The sequence below is a fragment of the Crinia signifera genome, chromosome 1 (assembly GCF_055691185.1).
Source record: "Crinia signifera chromosome 1, ASM5569118v1, whole genome shotgun sequence".
NCBI classification, from domain to species: Eukaryota; Metazoa; Chordata; class Amphibia; order Anura; family Myobatrachidae; genus Crinia; species Crinia signifera.
Window position 1 is genome coordinate 454,674,686 of NC_139217.1, and position 19,093 is coordinate 454,693,778.

The following is a 19,093-nucleotide window of genomic DNA, read 5'->3' on the forward strand; positions in this document are numbered from 1 at the left end:
CAGAGGATGGTAATAAAATACTGATAGCCAATATGTTCAATTAATTAGAAGGTTTAAAATAAATATATGAGTAATAACATAAAAGTAACTGAGAACGCCCACACAGGAACCATTGATAGAATACATCTAGTAAGGTATCAGTAAAGAAGAGGCATTCTAAGTAAGAATGGTAACAATGGTGCAAACATAATATCTATATGCAAACTGACATTTCTTCCTTAGACGCTCATCATGAGCTGATAAAAAGAACAATAAGGTAAACTGATTGTTGGTTATATTGTCATCTACGGTATCACTCCGGTAATGTTGGGTTAATGGCTACTTATATTTGCAGTCAAATCAAACAACACTTCATTTTCTATGTAGGATTTACACAAGTGAATCTTATAAGGTTACTGACTCTCCCTAGGTTTAAAATTGGTAAAGAGTGTAATAACAGGAGATATTTTGGAGTACAACAAAACATGTAGTTATGTGACAGAGTTGGGTGTGCTAGTATAAAATCTAGATAAAAAAGAGTACTCATTGAATTGTTTCTTATGATGTTTTCTCAAACATACTGTCTCTTAAGATATGGACATTACCACAAGGATTATATTATATTTACAAACTTAAGGTTTCTAAATGGTTACAAACAAGATCTATTGTAATAAAATTTACTTTTACTAATTAATACAGTGGTGATTCAACATGAAGATTTGAAAGTAACACATGGTATATTAAAGAAACACACTTATTTACATTATCCCAAGTTTATAAAATTGTATTTGAATTTGTGAATATAACTAAAATATGGTACAAAACTGATGGTGACGTTAAAAGGAAAGTTGAATTAAATTATTTGGGTTGAAAAAAAAATTAGTTTATTGAACAGGTGTGAGTGATGTGATTCCCTACAGTTGGTTTATTTGGTTGAACCCCAATAACTGGTTCGCATAAGTCAATGCTATATATGCTTTAAGAAGTTTAATGTTTTTGCCAAGATAATATTATTGATTTTTCTGTATACTAGTGAAATGCTTCAAGAAGGTTTTCCGATGTATTAAGAGAGAAACAAATGATGCGTTTTGCAAGAGATATGAACTTTCTTTGGAGAAGTTCAGAGGATGGACTGTTAAAACTGAAATAACGCATCAATAATTATATACTTTTGTTATACTCTGTTTTCTCAAATATTGTTATTTATTGCTGCAGGTGGCGTTAGCTTGTTGCACAAGGTACTAGCCACGCCGTATGAGGCCTACCCTTTGCGCTAAGCAGCAGATGTTTGTTAGAAGCAGCAGCCATTTTGTTAGGCATGACTTGCATAATAATATTATTAAAATGGCTGATCATTCAGAACAGTGCTGTAAAAGTGATTTCTTATAAAGAGTTGTTTTTGGTTTTAGAAGCTTAAGAATGTGATGTTGACAGTATAATGTAGCAAGGACAGGAAGCTAGTCTCCACAAACTGAATAAGATGGGAACAAGGCCACACATGCGTAGACCCACAAGGCCACTGAAGTTGGGTGTTGGGTTAATTATGACATCATGATTGAAAGCAGAGCTTTCCAATAAGACTCAATGCTTATGAGTAATTAATTAATTAATGTGATAAAGGTTTAAATATCAGAGTGATAGAAGGAGGGGGAAGGCAGTTGAGGAAGAACCAGCAAGCACGGGGGGGCTGGAGGTAATTATGAAGGAGGTTTAATCATGGCTGATCACTGTCCTTGAAAGGTGTCCATTTTGATTTGGTTTAGAATTACTGTTTAAGTATTAGCTAGTCAGTTTTATGTTTCTTGTGTTAGTCTGCATTTGCAAAATACCTGTAATGAAGCTATTCTTTAAGTAAAGCATTGTCATACCTTTTATAACAAGGTTGTGTGGGTGTGCAATCATTTCAGCGTTGTCGTTATATTTAAAGGTAATAAAGTAAATATATACAGGTTTGGGTTATCAATCATATCTAATCTTATCAGATAAATATCTGCTTTATCAGGACATTACATCAAAGTTGGATCAGCCTGTAGTGTGTTTTTCCACTTTAATTTTGAGGGTGACTCCAAATCCAGACCTCAATAGGTTAATACATTTGATTTCCATTGATAATTTTTGTGTGATTTTGTTGTCAGCGCATTCAACTATGTAAAGAAGAAAGTATTTAATAAGAATATTTAATTCATTCAGATCTAGGATGTGTTATGTTGGTGTTCCCTTAATTTGAGCAGTGTGTGTGTATATATTATATATATCTCAGTATGTGTAATCGAATTGATATGCTATATATCTATAATAAATAGATATATCTTGTTATAACTAAGGTAAACAGACAGGACGACCCTCAACACTGACTGCAGTGTACCGTGTGACCGCTGCACAGTGCACACACACACACATTTTTCTAGAATATTCGCAGCACCAGCAGTTAGAGACCACGTGGGCAAGACGTCCCTTGCGCCGTGACGTCACTGGTTGGCAAGCGACCTAGCGGCTGCTGGAACGCTTTGACTAGGCCAGGACGCTGTCGGCTTCCACCCCCCTCTGCCAGCCGCAAGATGGCCGTCTCTGGCGTTACGCAGTGCCGCGGTGTGTCGTCACACTTGCTCTCTCCTCCCACCTCGCTCTCTCAGCATCGCGGACGGACCGGCGCACGTCAGTTCCTGTCGGAGAGGATTGCGGTGGTTCAGTCGGACGCGGGTCTGAGATCTAACAGGTAAGCGAGGCAAAGAGAACGGCTGGTGGTCCGGGGGAGGCGGGAGAGGGCCCGGGGTGCGAGGAGTGGAGGTAGAGTGCAAGGTCTGGGCACCTCAGCCTCCAGTCACCGCGCCCGGCCTATTCCCCTGCACCAGGTGTGGGTGACGTCCCGGTGACCGGTGTGCTCTCCTGGTGGCCCGGGCATCATCCGTGAGGACCGTGTGCAGGAGGATGGCTTGGGGGGGAGGGGCAGAAAATGGCGTCGGGTAAGCAGGTGGCTGTGCCCTTATAACTGCTGAGGTAACCTGCCCCTTACCGGCCCATTGTCTACTGTGGTCTCCTGTAATGCCCTACCACACCCACCGAGGGGGTTGTGCTCGCATCATCCTGTACTAAAGTGAGGCCTAAATGGGTTTGCAGTTGCACATAGGAGCTTGCAATCTAATGTGGGAAAACAAGTTCACCAATATCTCCACTTTGTCCATTCTAGCTCTATAGCACGTTTTGCCCCTGATCATGCAGAAACGTTCAGGAAACCTTACAATCTTGATGTTGCCATTAGTTACAGTTACTGTGCTCATCCAGGCCTCACGGCGTGTTGCTAGTAGGGAAGCCAATGCCAGGATATTTTTTTTACAATCCTGGCATATGAGAAACTCCAGGATTGTCCTCCGTGTGCCTCACCACAACTGCTGTGAAGCTGTCCAAAAGTGCGGTCAGTCATGGCTGAAGGGACAGTCAGGTGCATGGCTGCGCAGCATGACCTCTAACATCACGCTGCGCAGTGCACAACCTGGTTGACAGGCAGACTCTTAGCTGAATAGTGGTCAGCGCTGTCCATCAGATGGTGAAATGCGCATTTTGATCTCCAAATCCTAGGATTGGAGGCACCAATCCTCGGGTTGATATCCTGGCAATTTTTTCCCTAAATCGCAGGATCCTGGGATCGGCATCCCTAGTTGCCAGGAGATGGAGGTGACCATTATAGCTGCTGGTGGGAATTTATTGGCCATGATTAAGAGATGCTTGTTTACTCAATGTTAGCACATATGTCCGATGGTTAGATATGCAGCACGTTCTGCAAAATCTTTCTATACCCTGGGGTGGGGGCTTGGGAGTGTATTACAAATCCAGGGCTTATCAGTTGTGTTTTGCGGGAGTGCAGCGGCCAGGATCTATCAACGCAGATTTACCTGCCTTTGCAGCATTATTTGGTACTTGTGTAGTATCACGGCTCCCACGATGGGCATCGCACAGGGAAAAATCGCATCGCATGCGATATAATTTTTCACTGAAATTATGGACATGAGTTTAAATCATGTAAAATGCACCCCAAATGTCATTTTTCACACTGTACCACCCCCACTATCAACGCCAACCCGAATCGTGGCGAGCGCAGCGGTACGCGTCCTAGGACCTTTTCATACCCCCACTATCCACATCGGCGTTGAGTTGAGAATAGAAAGTGTGGCGAGCGCAGCCGGATACCTGTGAAGCCCGCGAGGGGACACGGATACCTGTGAAGGTATCCGCGGGGCTCGCTGCGCTCGCCACACATTCTATTCTCAACTCCACGCCGACGTGGATAGTGGGGGTATGAAAAGGTTGTAGGATGTGTACCGCCGCCCCTCGCGGGCGCGCTGCGCTCGCCACGCTTCCGGTTGGCCTTGATAGTGGGGGTGGTACAGTGTGAAAAATGACATTTGAGGTGTATTTTACATGATTTCAACTCATGTCCATAATTTCAGTGAAAAATGACATTGCATCAGATCGCATGCTATGCGATTTTTATCAAAAATGCATAAAAACCCGGTAAAATCGCATCGCATGCCACTACATATGGCATGCGATGGGAGCCGTGAAGGTATACAAGTACCCATTATTTAGCCGGACATCCCGTGTAACTTTACTCCAATGTCTGATAGTAAAACGTTAGTGATGACACTGGTAATGCAACAGTTAATTGAAACTCACTGGTGTGGAAATGAAGTTAGCTCAGCCGCAGTATCATTGGGTGACAGGATAGATTAATGGTGATATATAATCTCCTGCTGAAGGTCATATACAGTATGACTTTACCATTAGATATATAGTATTTGGTAACCTTATTGCAGGAGTACAGTTACACTTGTAAGGGGATATTGCGATCCCCTCCCATCTCCACATGATCACAGGGTTCCGGTTGCTGGAACCTGAGCTGTATACCTTGAAGGTATTGGGGGAAATGTTTCAAGCCTTCTAAAGAGGAGATTCGCACTGCAACAAAGAAGTTAGCTAGAAGCGGACCGGTTAGTGTGGAAAGCTTTGCTACTTTCCCACATTTCCTTTCTTTAAGAGGCTAGAAACATCTCCCCCTTTGGGGTCAATTCAAATAGCCGTGAGGTGGGCGAATTGCTGTTGCAGCAGAATTGAAGCTCAACAACCGCACCACCTCATGCTCCCTTATCTTACCCCAAAGTCGCAGTTTTTGATACGCAGCCCTATGGGTCCTGCTATGACTCCCAGGTGAGAGCTATTGAATTGACCACTATTCCTTTAACTATGCAGCATGATGCACGTATAGGGATATAATTAATAAAGTAGTGTGTAAATTATCGTCACATTTTGCGATTATTTGTACCTCTCTTTGCACTTTATTTAGTAAAACAATTCCCACCAGACATGTTCTGCGTAAGCCTACCTACCTCTCCAGCAAGTGGGTTCGGGAGCTTGGCATCTGCGCAATCCTGATGCGGAGGTGACTTTTTTTTTTCCTGCAGTGACTTACAATGTTCATACATGATGACCCGGGTTACACGTTCACACTTAGCCTTGCCGTTTTAGGAAAACCCTCACTTGCGCTGTGGGATTCCCAGGTGGAGCTGTTTCTACTGATTTGACCACTATGGCAGGGGTTCCCAAACTTTTTGAATCAGGGCACCCTACAGTATCAGCATATTTTTCACGACACCCCTAGGCCAAGAGTTTGTTACTGAGAATTTCAGAAAAAAAAAATATTAACATGAAATAAATTGGGATAAAATGTTATCCTTAAGTCCAGTTATGTGGTGAAAAACCTGATTCACTTCTGTTTACCCACATATTCTATAACTGGAAGCACTGGTTTTGCCTATTTCATTGACCAAAAATAATTAGAATTGGTTCTAGACCAGCGACCTGAGGCACCCCTGCAAGTGTTCCGAGGCACCCCAGGGAGCCTAGGCGCACAGTTTGGGAACCATTGCACTATGGTGTTCTAATTTGCACAAAAGATGACAAGCGAGTCCTATTTAAATACTGGTTCTGCATAACCACCATTGTTACCAATAGGGGCTGCAAGGTTATGGCAACTGCAATGGAAAAGCAGATAATGTGATTTTTGTCTGCACTTTTTTGCTTAATAGATGGTGAGAAACAATGTTGCTTTCTCCATCTAAGATGCTTGAGATAGTTTCATAATTTCCTAAATGCATCTTATATAACATTTATGTTTAAGGAATTATATAAATTTATTACCATTATCTTTTGTTTATTACCAGTTATTTATACAGCGCACACATTCCGCAGCGCTTTACAGAGAATATTTGTTCATTCACATCAGTCCCTGCCCCAGTGGAGCTCACATGTACATGCACACATTCATTCTAAGGTTAATTTTATTGGGAGCCAATTAACCTACATTTTGTGGGAGGAAACCAAAGCACCCGGAGGAAACCCACGCAAGCAAAGGGAGAATATACAAGCTCTGCACAGTTAGGGACTTGTTGGGAATTGAACCCATGACCTCAGCAATGGGAGGCAGCGATGCTAACCATTACACCATCCGTTAAGTGGAAATAACAGAACACTATTGCGCATAAACCCCTTGTGCAGCTGAATACAAAACTGACAAAGAATGACTTCCAAAGCATTTGTGAATACTTTTTTTTTTATTACAAAGTTATATATAATGCACAAAGGGTAACCAAAAGTGGAGATGACAAGAGACAAGTAAAATATTGTCCCTTTAATGCAAGCCTTGTCCACACACAAAACAAAATACTTTGTTTTGTGTGAGGACAACATTTGCATTAAAGGGCCAGTATCATCACACTGAATAAATGCTCCCCTTATAGTTTATTATATCCCGTTTCCACTGAAACGAATAACCCGGGTTATCGCACATGTAACAACCTGGAATTTATGTCGGTGGAAACGGCTCGACTCTAGTATCCCATCCTGCCATTGAGCACGGTTTTTCCAGGAAGGACTCGTGTAAGGCTAAGTGTAAAGAGGTAACCTAGGTCATACGTCTCTGGACCCGTTTATAAAGCAGGAAGAGCCTCAGTCCTGCGCAAGGAGATGATGTCATCTACAAGCTACGGCAGTGTAAACGTTGATCATAATAACCTGGATTGGCACCGCAGTGGAAAGTCTCTTCTAAATCTAGTGTTGGACTTGGAATTTAATGGAAAAGTAGTATAAGAATTCCTGGGTGGGTGGACATCATGACGATGGAATGCGCTCCATTTTGAGGCCATTTCTAGTACTTTTTGATGCATTGGCTCTTGATAAGATGAATAAAGTCCCATACATACTAGAGGATATTGTGAACAATATCGCTTAGAAAGGGGCTTCTGAGCGATATTGTGAACAATATCATCTAGTGTGTACACTCAGTGTCATTAACAATAATTGATGTCTTCTGAACATAAAGCCAAATGGCATGCCTGTTCAGAGGGTCCTGGTGACGTTGCTGATCGATATCAGCGGCCATTATTGTTCAGTGTGTACACGCAATATCATGGCGGATGCTAATTATATCGGCCGCGGCCCCTGTCGTTTAATACGTATGTAGATGATGGGGGGGGGGGGGGGGTATTTAATAAAGGTTGCTATATTCGCCGGGCAGAAATAGTGGCCATTTCCAACATTGGCCCTTATTTTGATCGGCACGGTACGGCCCGCGTGCGGCCGTACCGCCGATGTTTTTTGTCTGCACATGCGCAGAGGTCATTCTGCGCATGTGCAGCCCCCTTCGCCGCAGACGGATTTCGTCCGCCGCAAAGGGGGCGTATAGGGGCGTGAGGGGCTTCAGCCCCTCATTTCCCTATGTGTACGCCCCGCGTTTCATGGGCGTTCCCATGCAAACGCGGGGCGTATGCATGGTAATGAGGGCATGACGCCCTCATTACCATGACATGGGGGCGGAAAGCTGACGTCGCCGGATGTCAGCTTTCAGCCCCCTTACAAGCTCCCACACGGACGATTGTCCGTGTGGTCTGAGCTTGCGGGAGCTGCCGCGGCGTGCGGGCCTGCCTTCGATGGTCGTCGACCATCGAAGGCAGGGGGCAGCTCCCACCATGGTGGAGGCGTAGCCTCCACCATTTTTGTGCGGATCGCCAGCCGTCCGTGTATGGACGGCCGTGGCGATCCGTCCGGTGGGCGGCCCTTGGTTTGTGCGGTCGGAGCCCCGTGTGCGGCTCTGACCGCACCAACCAGAATAAGGGCCATTATTAGGTCAAATGTTCAATTTGGGGCTCCGTTCTTCCGACTGGTGGAATATATTCCCTGCATCGGCTAAAACGTGCGCTGATAGTCGGAAACGGCCGCGGATCGGCAATCCATTTGCAACAATACAGATTCGTCTCCGGCTCGTGGATAATTGTAAGTTTTTTAGAGTTGTCAGAATTTTCGGTACTCTTTACCTAGAAGGGCGCCCACGATGTGATGCGACCGACGCGATGACCGCAATTTCCCATAGGGAACAATGTTAAATGTCCCAATTGACCCGATTTTCCATAGGGAACAATGTTAAATGGCCCAATTGACCAGATTTTCCATAGGGAACAATGTTAAATGGGCCACAGAGGCCAAATAGGCACCCTGAAGTGTGAAATGGCCCCCCCAATTGTTAACGTCACCCCACGATCAACGTCAACCCGAAGCGTGGCGAGCGCAGCGAGCCCACGTCCTACGACTTTTTCATACCCCCACTATCCACGTCGGCGTGGAGTTGAGAATAGAAAGTGTGGCGAGGGGACGCGGACAGCTGTGAAGCCCGTGAGGGGACGCGTATACCTGTGAAGGTGTCCGCGTCCCCTCGCGGGGCTCGCTGCGCTCGCCACACTTTCTATTCTCAACTCCACGCCGACGTGGATAGTGGGGGTATGAAAAGGTCGTAGGACGCGTACCGCCGCGCTTCGGGTTGGCGTTGATCGTGGGGTGGCATTAACAATTGGGGGGGCCATTTCACACTTCAGGGTGCCTATTTGGCCTCTGTGGGACATTTAACATTGTTTCCTATGGAAAATCGGGTCAATTGGGACATTTAACATTGTTCCCTATGGGAAATCGCGTCGGTCGCATCGCATGCGATTTTTTTTAGTACATGCGATCTGCGCCCTTCTAGGTAAAGAGTACAGAATTTTCTAAAATTATACTTTTCTTCCTTATTATTTTCTAGGTTCTAGAATGCAAATAAATTCTAAAAAAGAAATAAAATAGAGATCCTATAAAAAATCAGTACGTGTGTATATATAGCACTTGCCGGACTTTGACGTTTTACCATCTCCAACCAAATTCCCGGCAGTGTTCTCCTGCTGTTGGTGTACAGTCAAGCTGTGTTCTGGGTGTTGATCACAGACTGCTCTGTACCTAATTGTTGGTTGATAACATTCAGGTACAGACTACGATGAAGACATGTACAAGGTTGACACGTGAAAAGGTTGACATGAGTTGTCACAGTTTTCTTTTGGTGTCAGTGTTGACACCTGAGCATGTGATCTCCGAATTAGTGCATGGCTCACTTCACTTGCCACGCTTTTGGCCAAGTGTCTCAATACACACTTTGCCATCCACTTGGACTCCGGTTGAGTGCAGTAATGTATGAAAAAGTAAAGTGTTTACTCTTTCATGTGTTAGCAATAGCTATTTCAGCCATGTTTATGCCGACCATATGGTATCAACCTATTCACTATTGACCTAAAGACGCTGTGGGTTGTATTCAAATGATATATTGCACCCAATTTCCCATCTAAAGTGATGGTAGATCATAGGGAGACGTTCAGTATTTAACATCCAAATTTTCGCCTAGGTGGAAAATGTGCACTTTTTTTCCAGGTTATTTTATTTTAGAACTTCAATTGGACGGATGATTTTTCACCTAGGTGTAAAATTCTGAAGTGCCAAAAATACCCGGCTTGGTGAATCGGCCTCTTAACCTCGTGTTTTCGCCACTTTGCTGGTGAAATTGCATCCATCTTCAGCACATTTTGAGGCATTTTTAGCCTATGCCTTTTTGCTGAAAAAGTGAATAGGCTTTCAAATGCCTTCAATAGCAGTGAAAACGGGTGCAATTGCAAAAAAACAATTTTATTGAATCTCACCCCCTCATATGGTTAACGATGTGCGCTCCTGCGGGTCATTAACGATGCGTCAGCACGTTCGGCAGGGATCCTGGTGACTTCACCAAACAATATTGTTATGGATATCGTTCAGCGATTTAGCGCTATATCTTTTGTCCCGCAGCACCGTCGATATTATAGTGTGTACCCAGTTTAAGGATCATTCATTCAAATGTACCAGATATATCGTTCTTACAATTTTTATCTTCTACCGATTCTATGTTTAGAATGAATCGATTTCCAAAATAATTTAGAGCTAGCTCTTTTTTTTTTTTTAGATATATACCCATTTTGGATAATATATGTTCATGCCGCTTCCATATATTATCCTCCTCTCATACTGTAAGGCCAGCGTGTGTATGGCCCATGTGTGGGACAGTCATGCAGGACACCAATGTCATGTATCTGTGTTGTTTGTGCCTTGCTTGGCTCGTCATCAGGGTTCGCGATTCCTGTACACTGTATTGAGAGAAAGCCGTCTCTCTGGATGTCCTATTATCCTCCTCAGCTCTGTAGACAGTAATAAGACGGCTGATTAATATAAGCAGCTTTCAGCCCCCTGCCTGAACTTTCTCCTTGATAACAGACTTTGCACCTCTCTTTTCTTTACAGGTTTTGCACCGAAACCGTTCTCGCAGCTTGTTCGTGTAAGTTATGAACAGGCGATAAAAGTGTTTGGTTTGCCAAGAAACAGAAGAACCCATGATTCCTATATGCCCTGTAGTTTCCTTCACCTATGGTAAGTACCTGCAGATTGATTTCCTTCCAGCGACCTATGCCGTGCCTTGTGTTATACTTCCAGACATTTCATTAACTTACCTGTATTATGCGAATGTATGCTTAAGGTGTGCTGGCTGGTTATCGCCACTCTGTTTTAAAGGCAATTGTGCTTAAAGTATGTCTACCACTATTGTGATCTCAATTGTTTAAAAGAAGTAGCCCCCAAGTGGCTTTTATATGAACTACTGTATATTCAGACTGAGGCTGAGTGGGGAGCAAAGAAAATAAGAAGTAACCTTGTACCTGGTACAGATTTATAATGTGCAGAGACTTTTATTTGGATGGGTGATGTCCTAGCTCAGTATAAAGCTGTGTTTGGTCTACATGCCAAAGCAGACCTGCATGCAAAAAAAAAAAAAAAAAATACATGTATTTGCATCGGTTGCAGTGCAATATGATTTGTCCACGTACAAAGTTTTTTTTTTTTTTTTTGTGCGTGTGTTGTCGCTCTGCTTCCGACTCCTGTATGCTTGTAGTTGATTGCAAGCTCCTACTGGTGCATCGTCTACCTAATAACACAGCTTCAGGCATGGGAATGAGATTGGATTTATGCAGTTTGTTTTTGAATGCAAAGCTAAAGAAATCTGCTAGAAAACAACACCGTGACCTCTTAAATCAAAGCCTATTGTAAGGGTATACCTGGTGGTTTTCCACATTCTTGTTGCTTGTGGTCTTTATCTAAAGGCCACTATACACCAGAACGACCTGCAAACAACCTGCTCGTATACAGGTTGTAAGTGCGATGGAATGATCGATCGTATGTGCTTTAAACATACGTACAGTCCGCTTACAACCGCAGTGGAAGCCAATAGATCAGACATGCAGCACATTGGCCCTTATTCAGATTGGATTGCCGGACAAATTTGTTTGGAAGATGGGCAAAACCATGTGCAGTACAGGTGGGGCAGATGTAACATGTGCATGTGTTGAAACTGAAATCTAAATTGGTGTAAAAATAATGCAGCCAGTATTTACCCTGCACAGAAACAAAATAACTCACACAAATCTAACTCTCTCTGCACATGTTACATCTGCCCCACCTGCAGTGCACATGGTTTTGCCCATTTTCCAAACAAATTTATACTGCGATCAGATCTGAATAAAGGCCATTGTTCTGGTGTTTCGCCGCCTTAAGTAAGCTGAACCAATGCAGTAAATCACATACAACGAGATCAAGGGAGATGATTTGGATTAGAGAGGTGCTAAATCTGCCTAGCATCAAGCTTCTCCTCCCAAAATGTGTTAATCCTAATGTATTTCCCATTATTAAACAACTGACTTCTCAATCATCTTCAGCTAGTGTACAAAGAATTATTATTATTTTTTTTTGCTTTGTTCATTTGGCGTTTTGAAACAGGGACTGAAAAAGGCATCTAAACTAATGTTTAATGCCAGCACCATATCCAATGCTAATGCTGAACTTGTGGATTGTTAGGGGTCAATTTACTGAGATTGGTGTTCTATTGCAGATAGGTTGTTGCCCATAGCAACCTATCAGTCTTCTTATTTAGCACCTTCTAGATCTGGGGTAGCCAACCCTATTCCTCGAGAGCTACCAACAGTGCATGTTTTGCAGGTCTCCTCACAGAATCACAAGTGAGCTAATTAGCTCCATCTGTGTATCTTTTAAAATGTGTCAGTGATTAATGAGTGCAGCAGCTAGGTTGTCTGGAAAATGTGCACTGTTGGTAGCTCTCGAGGACTAGGGTTGGCTACCACTGATCTAGAAGATACTAGAATCTGATTGCTATGCCTATTTTCAATAGAACTTCTATCTTAGTAAAATTTCCCCTTGTTGGAAAGCATTAAAACATGGTTGTTCAAGGTTTCTAATGCATAGCAATGTGTCGCGGACAGTATTATAACAAACCAGGATTACATTTTTCCTTTAATTAAAACGTTATTGGAAAAAAATTGGTTTAAACACCCCCATAAAAGCTGCTTTTTTTATTTTAATTTTTTTTTTAGAGAAAGGAATTTTTTGGTACTTATGTAATATCTGGGCGCCCGATTTTTTTTTTTTTTTTTTTTCATCACATGCAATATAGTGGCATACAATTCATGCAATGCGATTTTTCATTGTAAAGACCTGATTTTTAATTGTATAGTCACCCATGGGTGATTTCATACCCCCACTATCCAACTACGCATGGAGTTGATTTTATATAGTGTGGCGAGCCACCGAGCCCGAAGCGTGGCGAGCGGACGCAGAATACATGTAAAGTAATCTGCGGGGCTCGGTGGCTCGCTGTGCTCTCCACACTATATAAAATCAACTCCATGCGTAGTTTGATAGTGGGGGTATGAAATCACCCATGGGGGACTATACAATTAAAAATCGGGTCTTTACAATGAAGCATCGCATGCCTTCAGTAGTGGCATGCAATGAAAAAATTGGTCGCCCAGATAATACAGAAGTACCAATTTTTTTTTTTTTTTTTACCAACCCTGCTACAAGTCTTTCATGTAAATAGTCTCCCGGAAGCAGTTTTGTGTCCTGACACTCCAAGAAGAGACATTGCAACAATGGTTTGAGGACCTCTGTATTTGAATTTGAGAAGTAATAATCTTTTATGGTCACTGATGTAGTTTAAACTAAAATGCAATAAAAATCAGTTGCCACGTAATCATAACTGGAAATGTTTATGTAACCAATGATTACTGAGGTGGACACCCCTTTCCATCAGTTGCAGTAAGCACAAGTGAACAGAGGGGGCAGTGTCCAAAAGAAACGCTGGACTGTGGCCTCTCTCACCTGTAAGGTGGTATGGAGTCTTTGGAACCATATACCTTACACTAGTGTTCCTTCTAGCACCCTGCATCTTTCAAAACCCGTGCAGTTCCTGTTCCCTGCCTGAGGTGTCACTCTCTGCTAGCACAGGTCTGCTCTGCATTTCTGTGCTGAAATACAGATCACACTACACTAGAAGCACCACAGTGCAGAACAACATCCCAGGCAGGGAAGAGGAAGTGCGCGGGTTTTGAAAGATGTTGGGTTCTAGAGTGAACACTACCATACACACTTCCATTGTAGCTTCTGATACTGCCCAGCATCAGAGGGTAACTGGTCTCTCTGTGTCTGCAATTCCTCCATGCATTCTGTGAGGGTCCTGCAGTGCAGTAAGCCTAATGTTCAGGCCTTAGATTTGCTGCTGTGTCATGTTTAGAAAGTGGTGGTGATTATGGGATAATAATAGAATCATTTACCGGATGCTTCAGGTCTTATACTGTACAGTCCAGCAAGTGACGCTCTTACCTCTGGTTACGCTGAAACATTTCACAGATCATAATCACTTATGCTGACAGAATGTGCCTGTGGGATTGTTACTGTCTGCGTTCTGTAACTTCATTTTTTATTCTATTTTCATATCAGTGCCCAGCCGGCTGGGTGAAGAAGCCAAAATGGCTACTGGCAACTATTTTGGCTTTACCCATGGTGGTGCTGCCCAGTACAGGTAATACACACCGATTCTTATTCTTATAATGCTGTTTTGTACAGTGCCATTGGACCTGTCACTGTAGTTCTTGCAAACAAGATCACTAGCACAGCATGTTGTTGCTGAAGCAAGGGGAACATGTTTGCTATAATAAGCCTGGTACTTGGAGTGCCCGATCCTCAGAAATGTGACTGATCACCGCTTCTATGCCAGCACACGCTGTGGCCCGATCATCTTGTTTATGTCGTGTCCATGCTTGCAATATGCAACTTTCAAAAACCCGTGCAGTTGCTCCCTATTGCCTGCGGTGTCGCTGTTGCTAGAAGATAATACAATGTGGTTGCTATGGGCAACATCCCATCTTCAATATAACTCCCATCTCAGTAATTGTACCCCTAGGTAGGCCTTCTGGGTGCCATTGGTAATGGACATTACAGCAGATCAGGCCCCATGTATTGACTTGTTTAGTGTATATCTAACTACTCCTCACATTTATGAGGTGAAGTACCGCCACTGACCACTAGAGATCACTCTGGACCAAATTACTCCTTTTCTGAAAGCAATTTGTGCAGGAACAATGTTTCAAATTTGATTAATATGAAGAGGGGGAGCTGCGAAGACAGAGATTGGAGGTAGGAGCAGATGGGGGGTGGGGTGGAGAGTTGTAAGCTAAAAACGGTCACAGCTCAAAGTGAAAGTACTTTGCAGAAGATGTCATTTTGAGTAGCTTTTACCTAATTACACCATGGGTCCTCAAACTGCGGCCCTCCAGATGTTGTGAAACTACAATTCCCAGCATGCCTTGCCACAGTTTTGCTATAAGGGAGTGTTAAAACTGTGGCAAGGCATGCTGGGATTTGTAGTTTCACAACATCTGGAGGGCCGCAGTTTGAGGACCCATGAATTACACTATAGAAGTGTATTTGATAAAACAGCATAAAGTATTTAGTTTTTCTGGTTTAAACAGACTACTTTTTTGTGATGCCTGGCTGCGGAATGTTCTGTACATTAATGACTCATTGCTTTTAACATTCATTTATATTCTATTGCTGTAAAATGCCTACACACTATGTGGGTAGCGCCTCAGGGGTTCTGGCTGCTATTTCGTAACCAATCCGGGCACCATTGCATTCCGTGGTTTCCCAGCTCCCTCTGTGTCTCGGCCGCCTGGCCTGTAGCTGCAGACGGCACTTATCAGCTGCCCAGTTAATTGAGTGTAAACCGCTGATTTCATGTTCTGATTAAAACGTTTCAGACCACTTGTTCTATTAAGGTTTTCTGAAACATTTCCTGATAGCCAAAGTAGCGAGCATTGAATGGAGATTAGGCAGCAGCCTTTGCACCTCTACAATGTGTTTCCTGGCCGCTAATCCATGCCTGGATGAGAGGTTTGCTGCTCTGCTTAAGCCCTATTGATGCTGTGCAGCACTATGGGATATAACACGGCTATGGGCCCTCACCTCTGCCGATGACTCTGCACTGGGTGCAGCCTTTAAGCCCGGACTTTAAGGGGGAATGGTGTCAAGTCTCCTAAGAAGAGAAGCTGCACATAGCAATCAGCCTCTAGGTAGCATTGATTAAGTTCATGCTAAAAGATGTTAGGCAGGCTTGATGTATTTCCCCCTTAATCACTTCCAAGGCTGAGTCACACAAGACTACAAAAGCCGAAATGACAGCGCCACCAGCCATACGGGCCTGAATGGCGATATATTTGAATAGCTCAGTTGGGTGCCCTCTAGTGGCCGCCGGCGCAATAATATTTGAATCTGGCCCTACAGTTTTAGGATGAGATTAAATTGTTGACAAAGGCATATTGCTAGCACCCCGTCCCGTACTCTACACCGAGCTGTCCGAATACCAGATTAGCACAAAAGTGCTGGTTACCCTAGAGGGCAGCCAATGGCTCTGAACGATTGCGAGCTGCCATACATCACGGCTATTGTCTCTCTGACGCGCCATTCGCCAGCAGTTGAATTCTTCGCCTAAGGCTGCTTGAAATAATTTTTGGAGCCTTTGTTCTAGTGGTGTTTTTTTTTTTTTTTTGGTTTGTTTGTTTTTATAATTATTCTGCATCAATGTTTGAGAAAACCATAATGGGAATGAGAATAAGAGTTAACTCAATGACCTCTTGATGTGAGAAAGTTATTGAATCTACAAGTGATGGCTGCTGTAATGCTGTGTGACGTGGCTGTCGCATGCAGAGGAACGGGAGAGAAATCATTCAATGGTCTCATGCGCCCGCCCACCGAGCTGTCAATCACCGGCCCCTCCCGTCGTGACTGTCTGCAGATCACGATATGCTGAAATATTAATTGATCTGCAGTTACGTCTATTGGTGTGTACCCAGCTCTAGACTTCAACACTATTCATGTTTCCAGCTTCCCTGTTTTGTCACACTTATTGTTATAATGTGGTTACAGATTAGCTGTCATTATACTATGCTGATGTGTAACGCATTCCCATCAGCGGCAGGTAGCAGAGATCAGAGGTCCTGTAATAAAAGGGAAGCTCCCACTTTTTTAGTAGTCCCCACATTATGTTTTGGTCAGCCTTCTCCACTTCTTTATCATTATGACGTTAGTGGAGATCAGGGATGTGGCTGCAATCAGGCATTGGCCGATGCTGTTGGACAAGGGAGCTTGCCATCTGTGTGATCTGCAGAACATGTGAAAAGCTGTAACAGTGAGCTTCCTTCTCCTCACTATGGGGGTTATTCTAGTTCACTTTCTGACAAAATCCTTCTTAGCTGGACAAAACCATGTGCACTGCAGGGGGGGGCAGATGTAACTTGTGCAGAGAGAGTTAGATTTGGGTGCGGTTTTACTCCAAAGTGAGATCTATATTGTGTATAGTGTAGTGTAGAAATAAAGCAGCCAGTATTTACCCTGCACAGAAACAAAATAACTCACCCAAATCTAATGGTCTCTGCCTATTTTACATCTGCCCCCCTGCAGTGCACATGGTTTTGTCCATCTAAGAAGGATGTTGTCAGAAAGAGTGAACTAGAATAAGGCCCCATGTCACCAGAACAGTGATTGTGTTATCAGAATGACCGTGTACATTAGTGGTTCTCAACCTCGGTTCTCAGGGACCCCCAATGATGCACGTTTTCCAGGTCACCTCACAGATACACAGGTGCACTAATTACTCACTGGCACATTTTAAAAGATCACAGGTGGAGCAAATTATTTCACCAGTCTGAGCTGTTGTGTTGGAAACGGGCACGGATTGTCGCGTTCACGGCTTTTTTACTACAGTCCGCGGCTCTTTTCGCCAATCTACAGACTTTCTGACACTTGACAGTGGGAACATTGAATTCCGACTGTCGAGTTGCTGTCCGATCGAACGAAAAAGTCTGAGATTCTGACTGTCAGGACATTCCAACAATCGGAATCCCATATTGAATGCCTGCCTTAATATCTCCAAAGCATTTGTGTTGCACTATAGCTCCTTCCCACCATAGGATTTGGTCATTGTTTTATTATCATAACCTTAAAACCTTGGCTGGGGATCGTTGGAACCAGCCGCATGTCATCTGTTGTGATGCTGTTGCAGTGTACGCTGCATGGTGTGGTCTTTTTGCAGTTGTAAATGTAAGTTTTAAGCTTGCCAAACGCTTATATGGTCTGGGCCCTTTTCACCCGATTCTGACGGATCAGGCTGAGCTATGGGGGGGTTATTCTGATTCACTCGGAAAGTCACAAAGTTAGATTTGGGTGGGGGGTGTACTTCAAACTGATATCTATATTGCAGTGCAAAAATAAAGCAGCCAGTATTTACCCTGCACAGAAACAATAAAAAGCCCAAATATAACTCTCCCTGCACATGTTACATCTTCCCCACCTGCAGGGCACATGGTTTTGTCCATTAGAGAGTAATTTTGACTTTCCGAGTGAATCGGAATAACCCCCATTGGGTGAAAAGTGACCAAATGTTAGGCGCCTACCCTCCAAATCCAGTCCGTTGCCCACAAGTGCTGCACATAAGATTAGTTGAATCCGGCAGCATTTGCTGGGGGTCACATAGGATACATCAAATGTTAAAGGACCCTGGCTGGCAGTTGCCATGGTATTGCATGTGATAGATTGGATTAGTGTATGGGGGCTGTTAGAGGCGTTTAGGATCACTGAGGAATTCCACTGATGTAACTTAATGTCTAATGGAATATATTTTCTCCTTTCTCATCAGCCAGCAGCCAGCATCAGGAGTAGCCTACTCCCATCCGACGACAGTGGGCAGCTATACCGTTCATCAGGCTCCTGTAGCTGCTCACACGGTAACCGCAGCCTACGCCCCCACGCCGGCCACAGTAGCTGTAGCTCGTCCTGCACCTGTCGCTGTGGCCGCTGCTGCAACTGCAGCTGCTTACGGCGGCTACCCGACAGCTCACACCGCAACAGATTATGGCTACGCCCAGCGGCAGCAGGAGGCTCCCCCACCGCCACCGCCGGTCACAACACAAAATTACCAGGTAATGTTACATAATCTGCATCTACCATTGGTAAATGGAGGCTTGGGGAATTGTTTGGCTCAGACCATTTCTGTGTATTAGCAGATTTTCATGTCAATTGGTGGAATAATTGTCTTCATCCTCAGTACCCAAGGGTTAAGTGTCACTGTAGGCAGTAGGGAAGACATGAGGGAAGAGGGCCCTGCTTGTGAAAGCTAACACTCTATATAGGAAAGTGCTAGATAAGGGTGACACATTGGAGACTAGTGTTCCTTCCAGCATCCCAGGAGGGCAGGGTGCTGGAGGAAAAGGGGCCCTTCATATGCGGCGGGCCCGCCGACGCCACTTGTGTGGGGGCGAGCCCACCCGCCGACGTCTGCCTTGGG

At 44.0% G+C, this 19,093-nt stretch overlaps 1 protein-coding gene and 1 non-coding gene across 7 annotated transcripts in view; both read left to right on the top strand.

Moving 5' to 3' along the window:
- The first annotated feature begins 2,537 nt into the window (after positions 1-2,537).
- ZFR (zinc finger RNA binding protein) overlaps positions 2,538-19,093 on the top strand; it is a 55,120-nt gene continuing 38,564 nt past the window's right edge. For all 6 annotated transcript variants that reach the window (XM_083155048.1, XM_083155054.1, XM_083155061.1 and 3 more), the window contains exons 1-4: positions 2,538-2,695; positions 10,653-10,779; positions 14,194-14,275; positions 18,446-18,728. In XM_083155048.1, coding sequence (XP_083011174.1) covers positions 10,743-10,779; positions 14,194-14,275; positions 18,446-18,728 — 402 coding nt within the window. In that variant the 5' untranslated portion in view covers positions 2,538-2,695; positions 10,653-10,742. The remainder of the gene's footprint in view (positions 2,696-10,652; positions 10,780-14,193; positions 14,276-18,445; positions 18,729-19,093) is intronic.
- LOC146045541 (small nucleolar RNA SNORA66) lies at positions 14,346-14,477 on the top strand. The gene has a single exon (XR_014465466.1). It is a non-coding gene; the product is annotated as a small nucleolar RNA SNORA66 (small nucleolar RNA).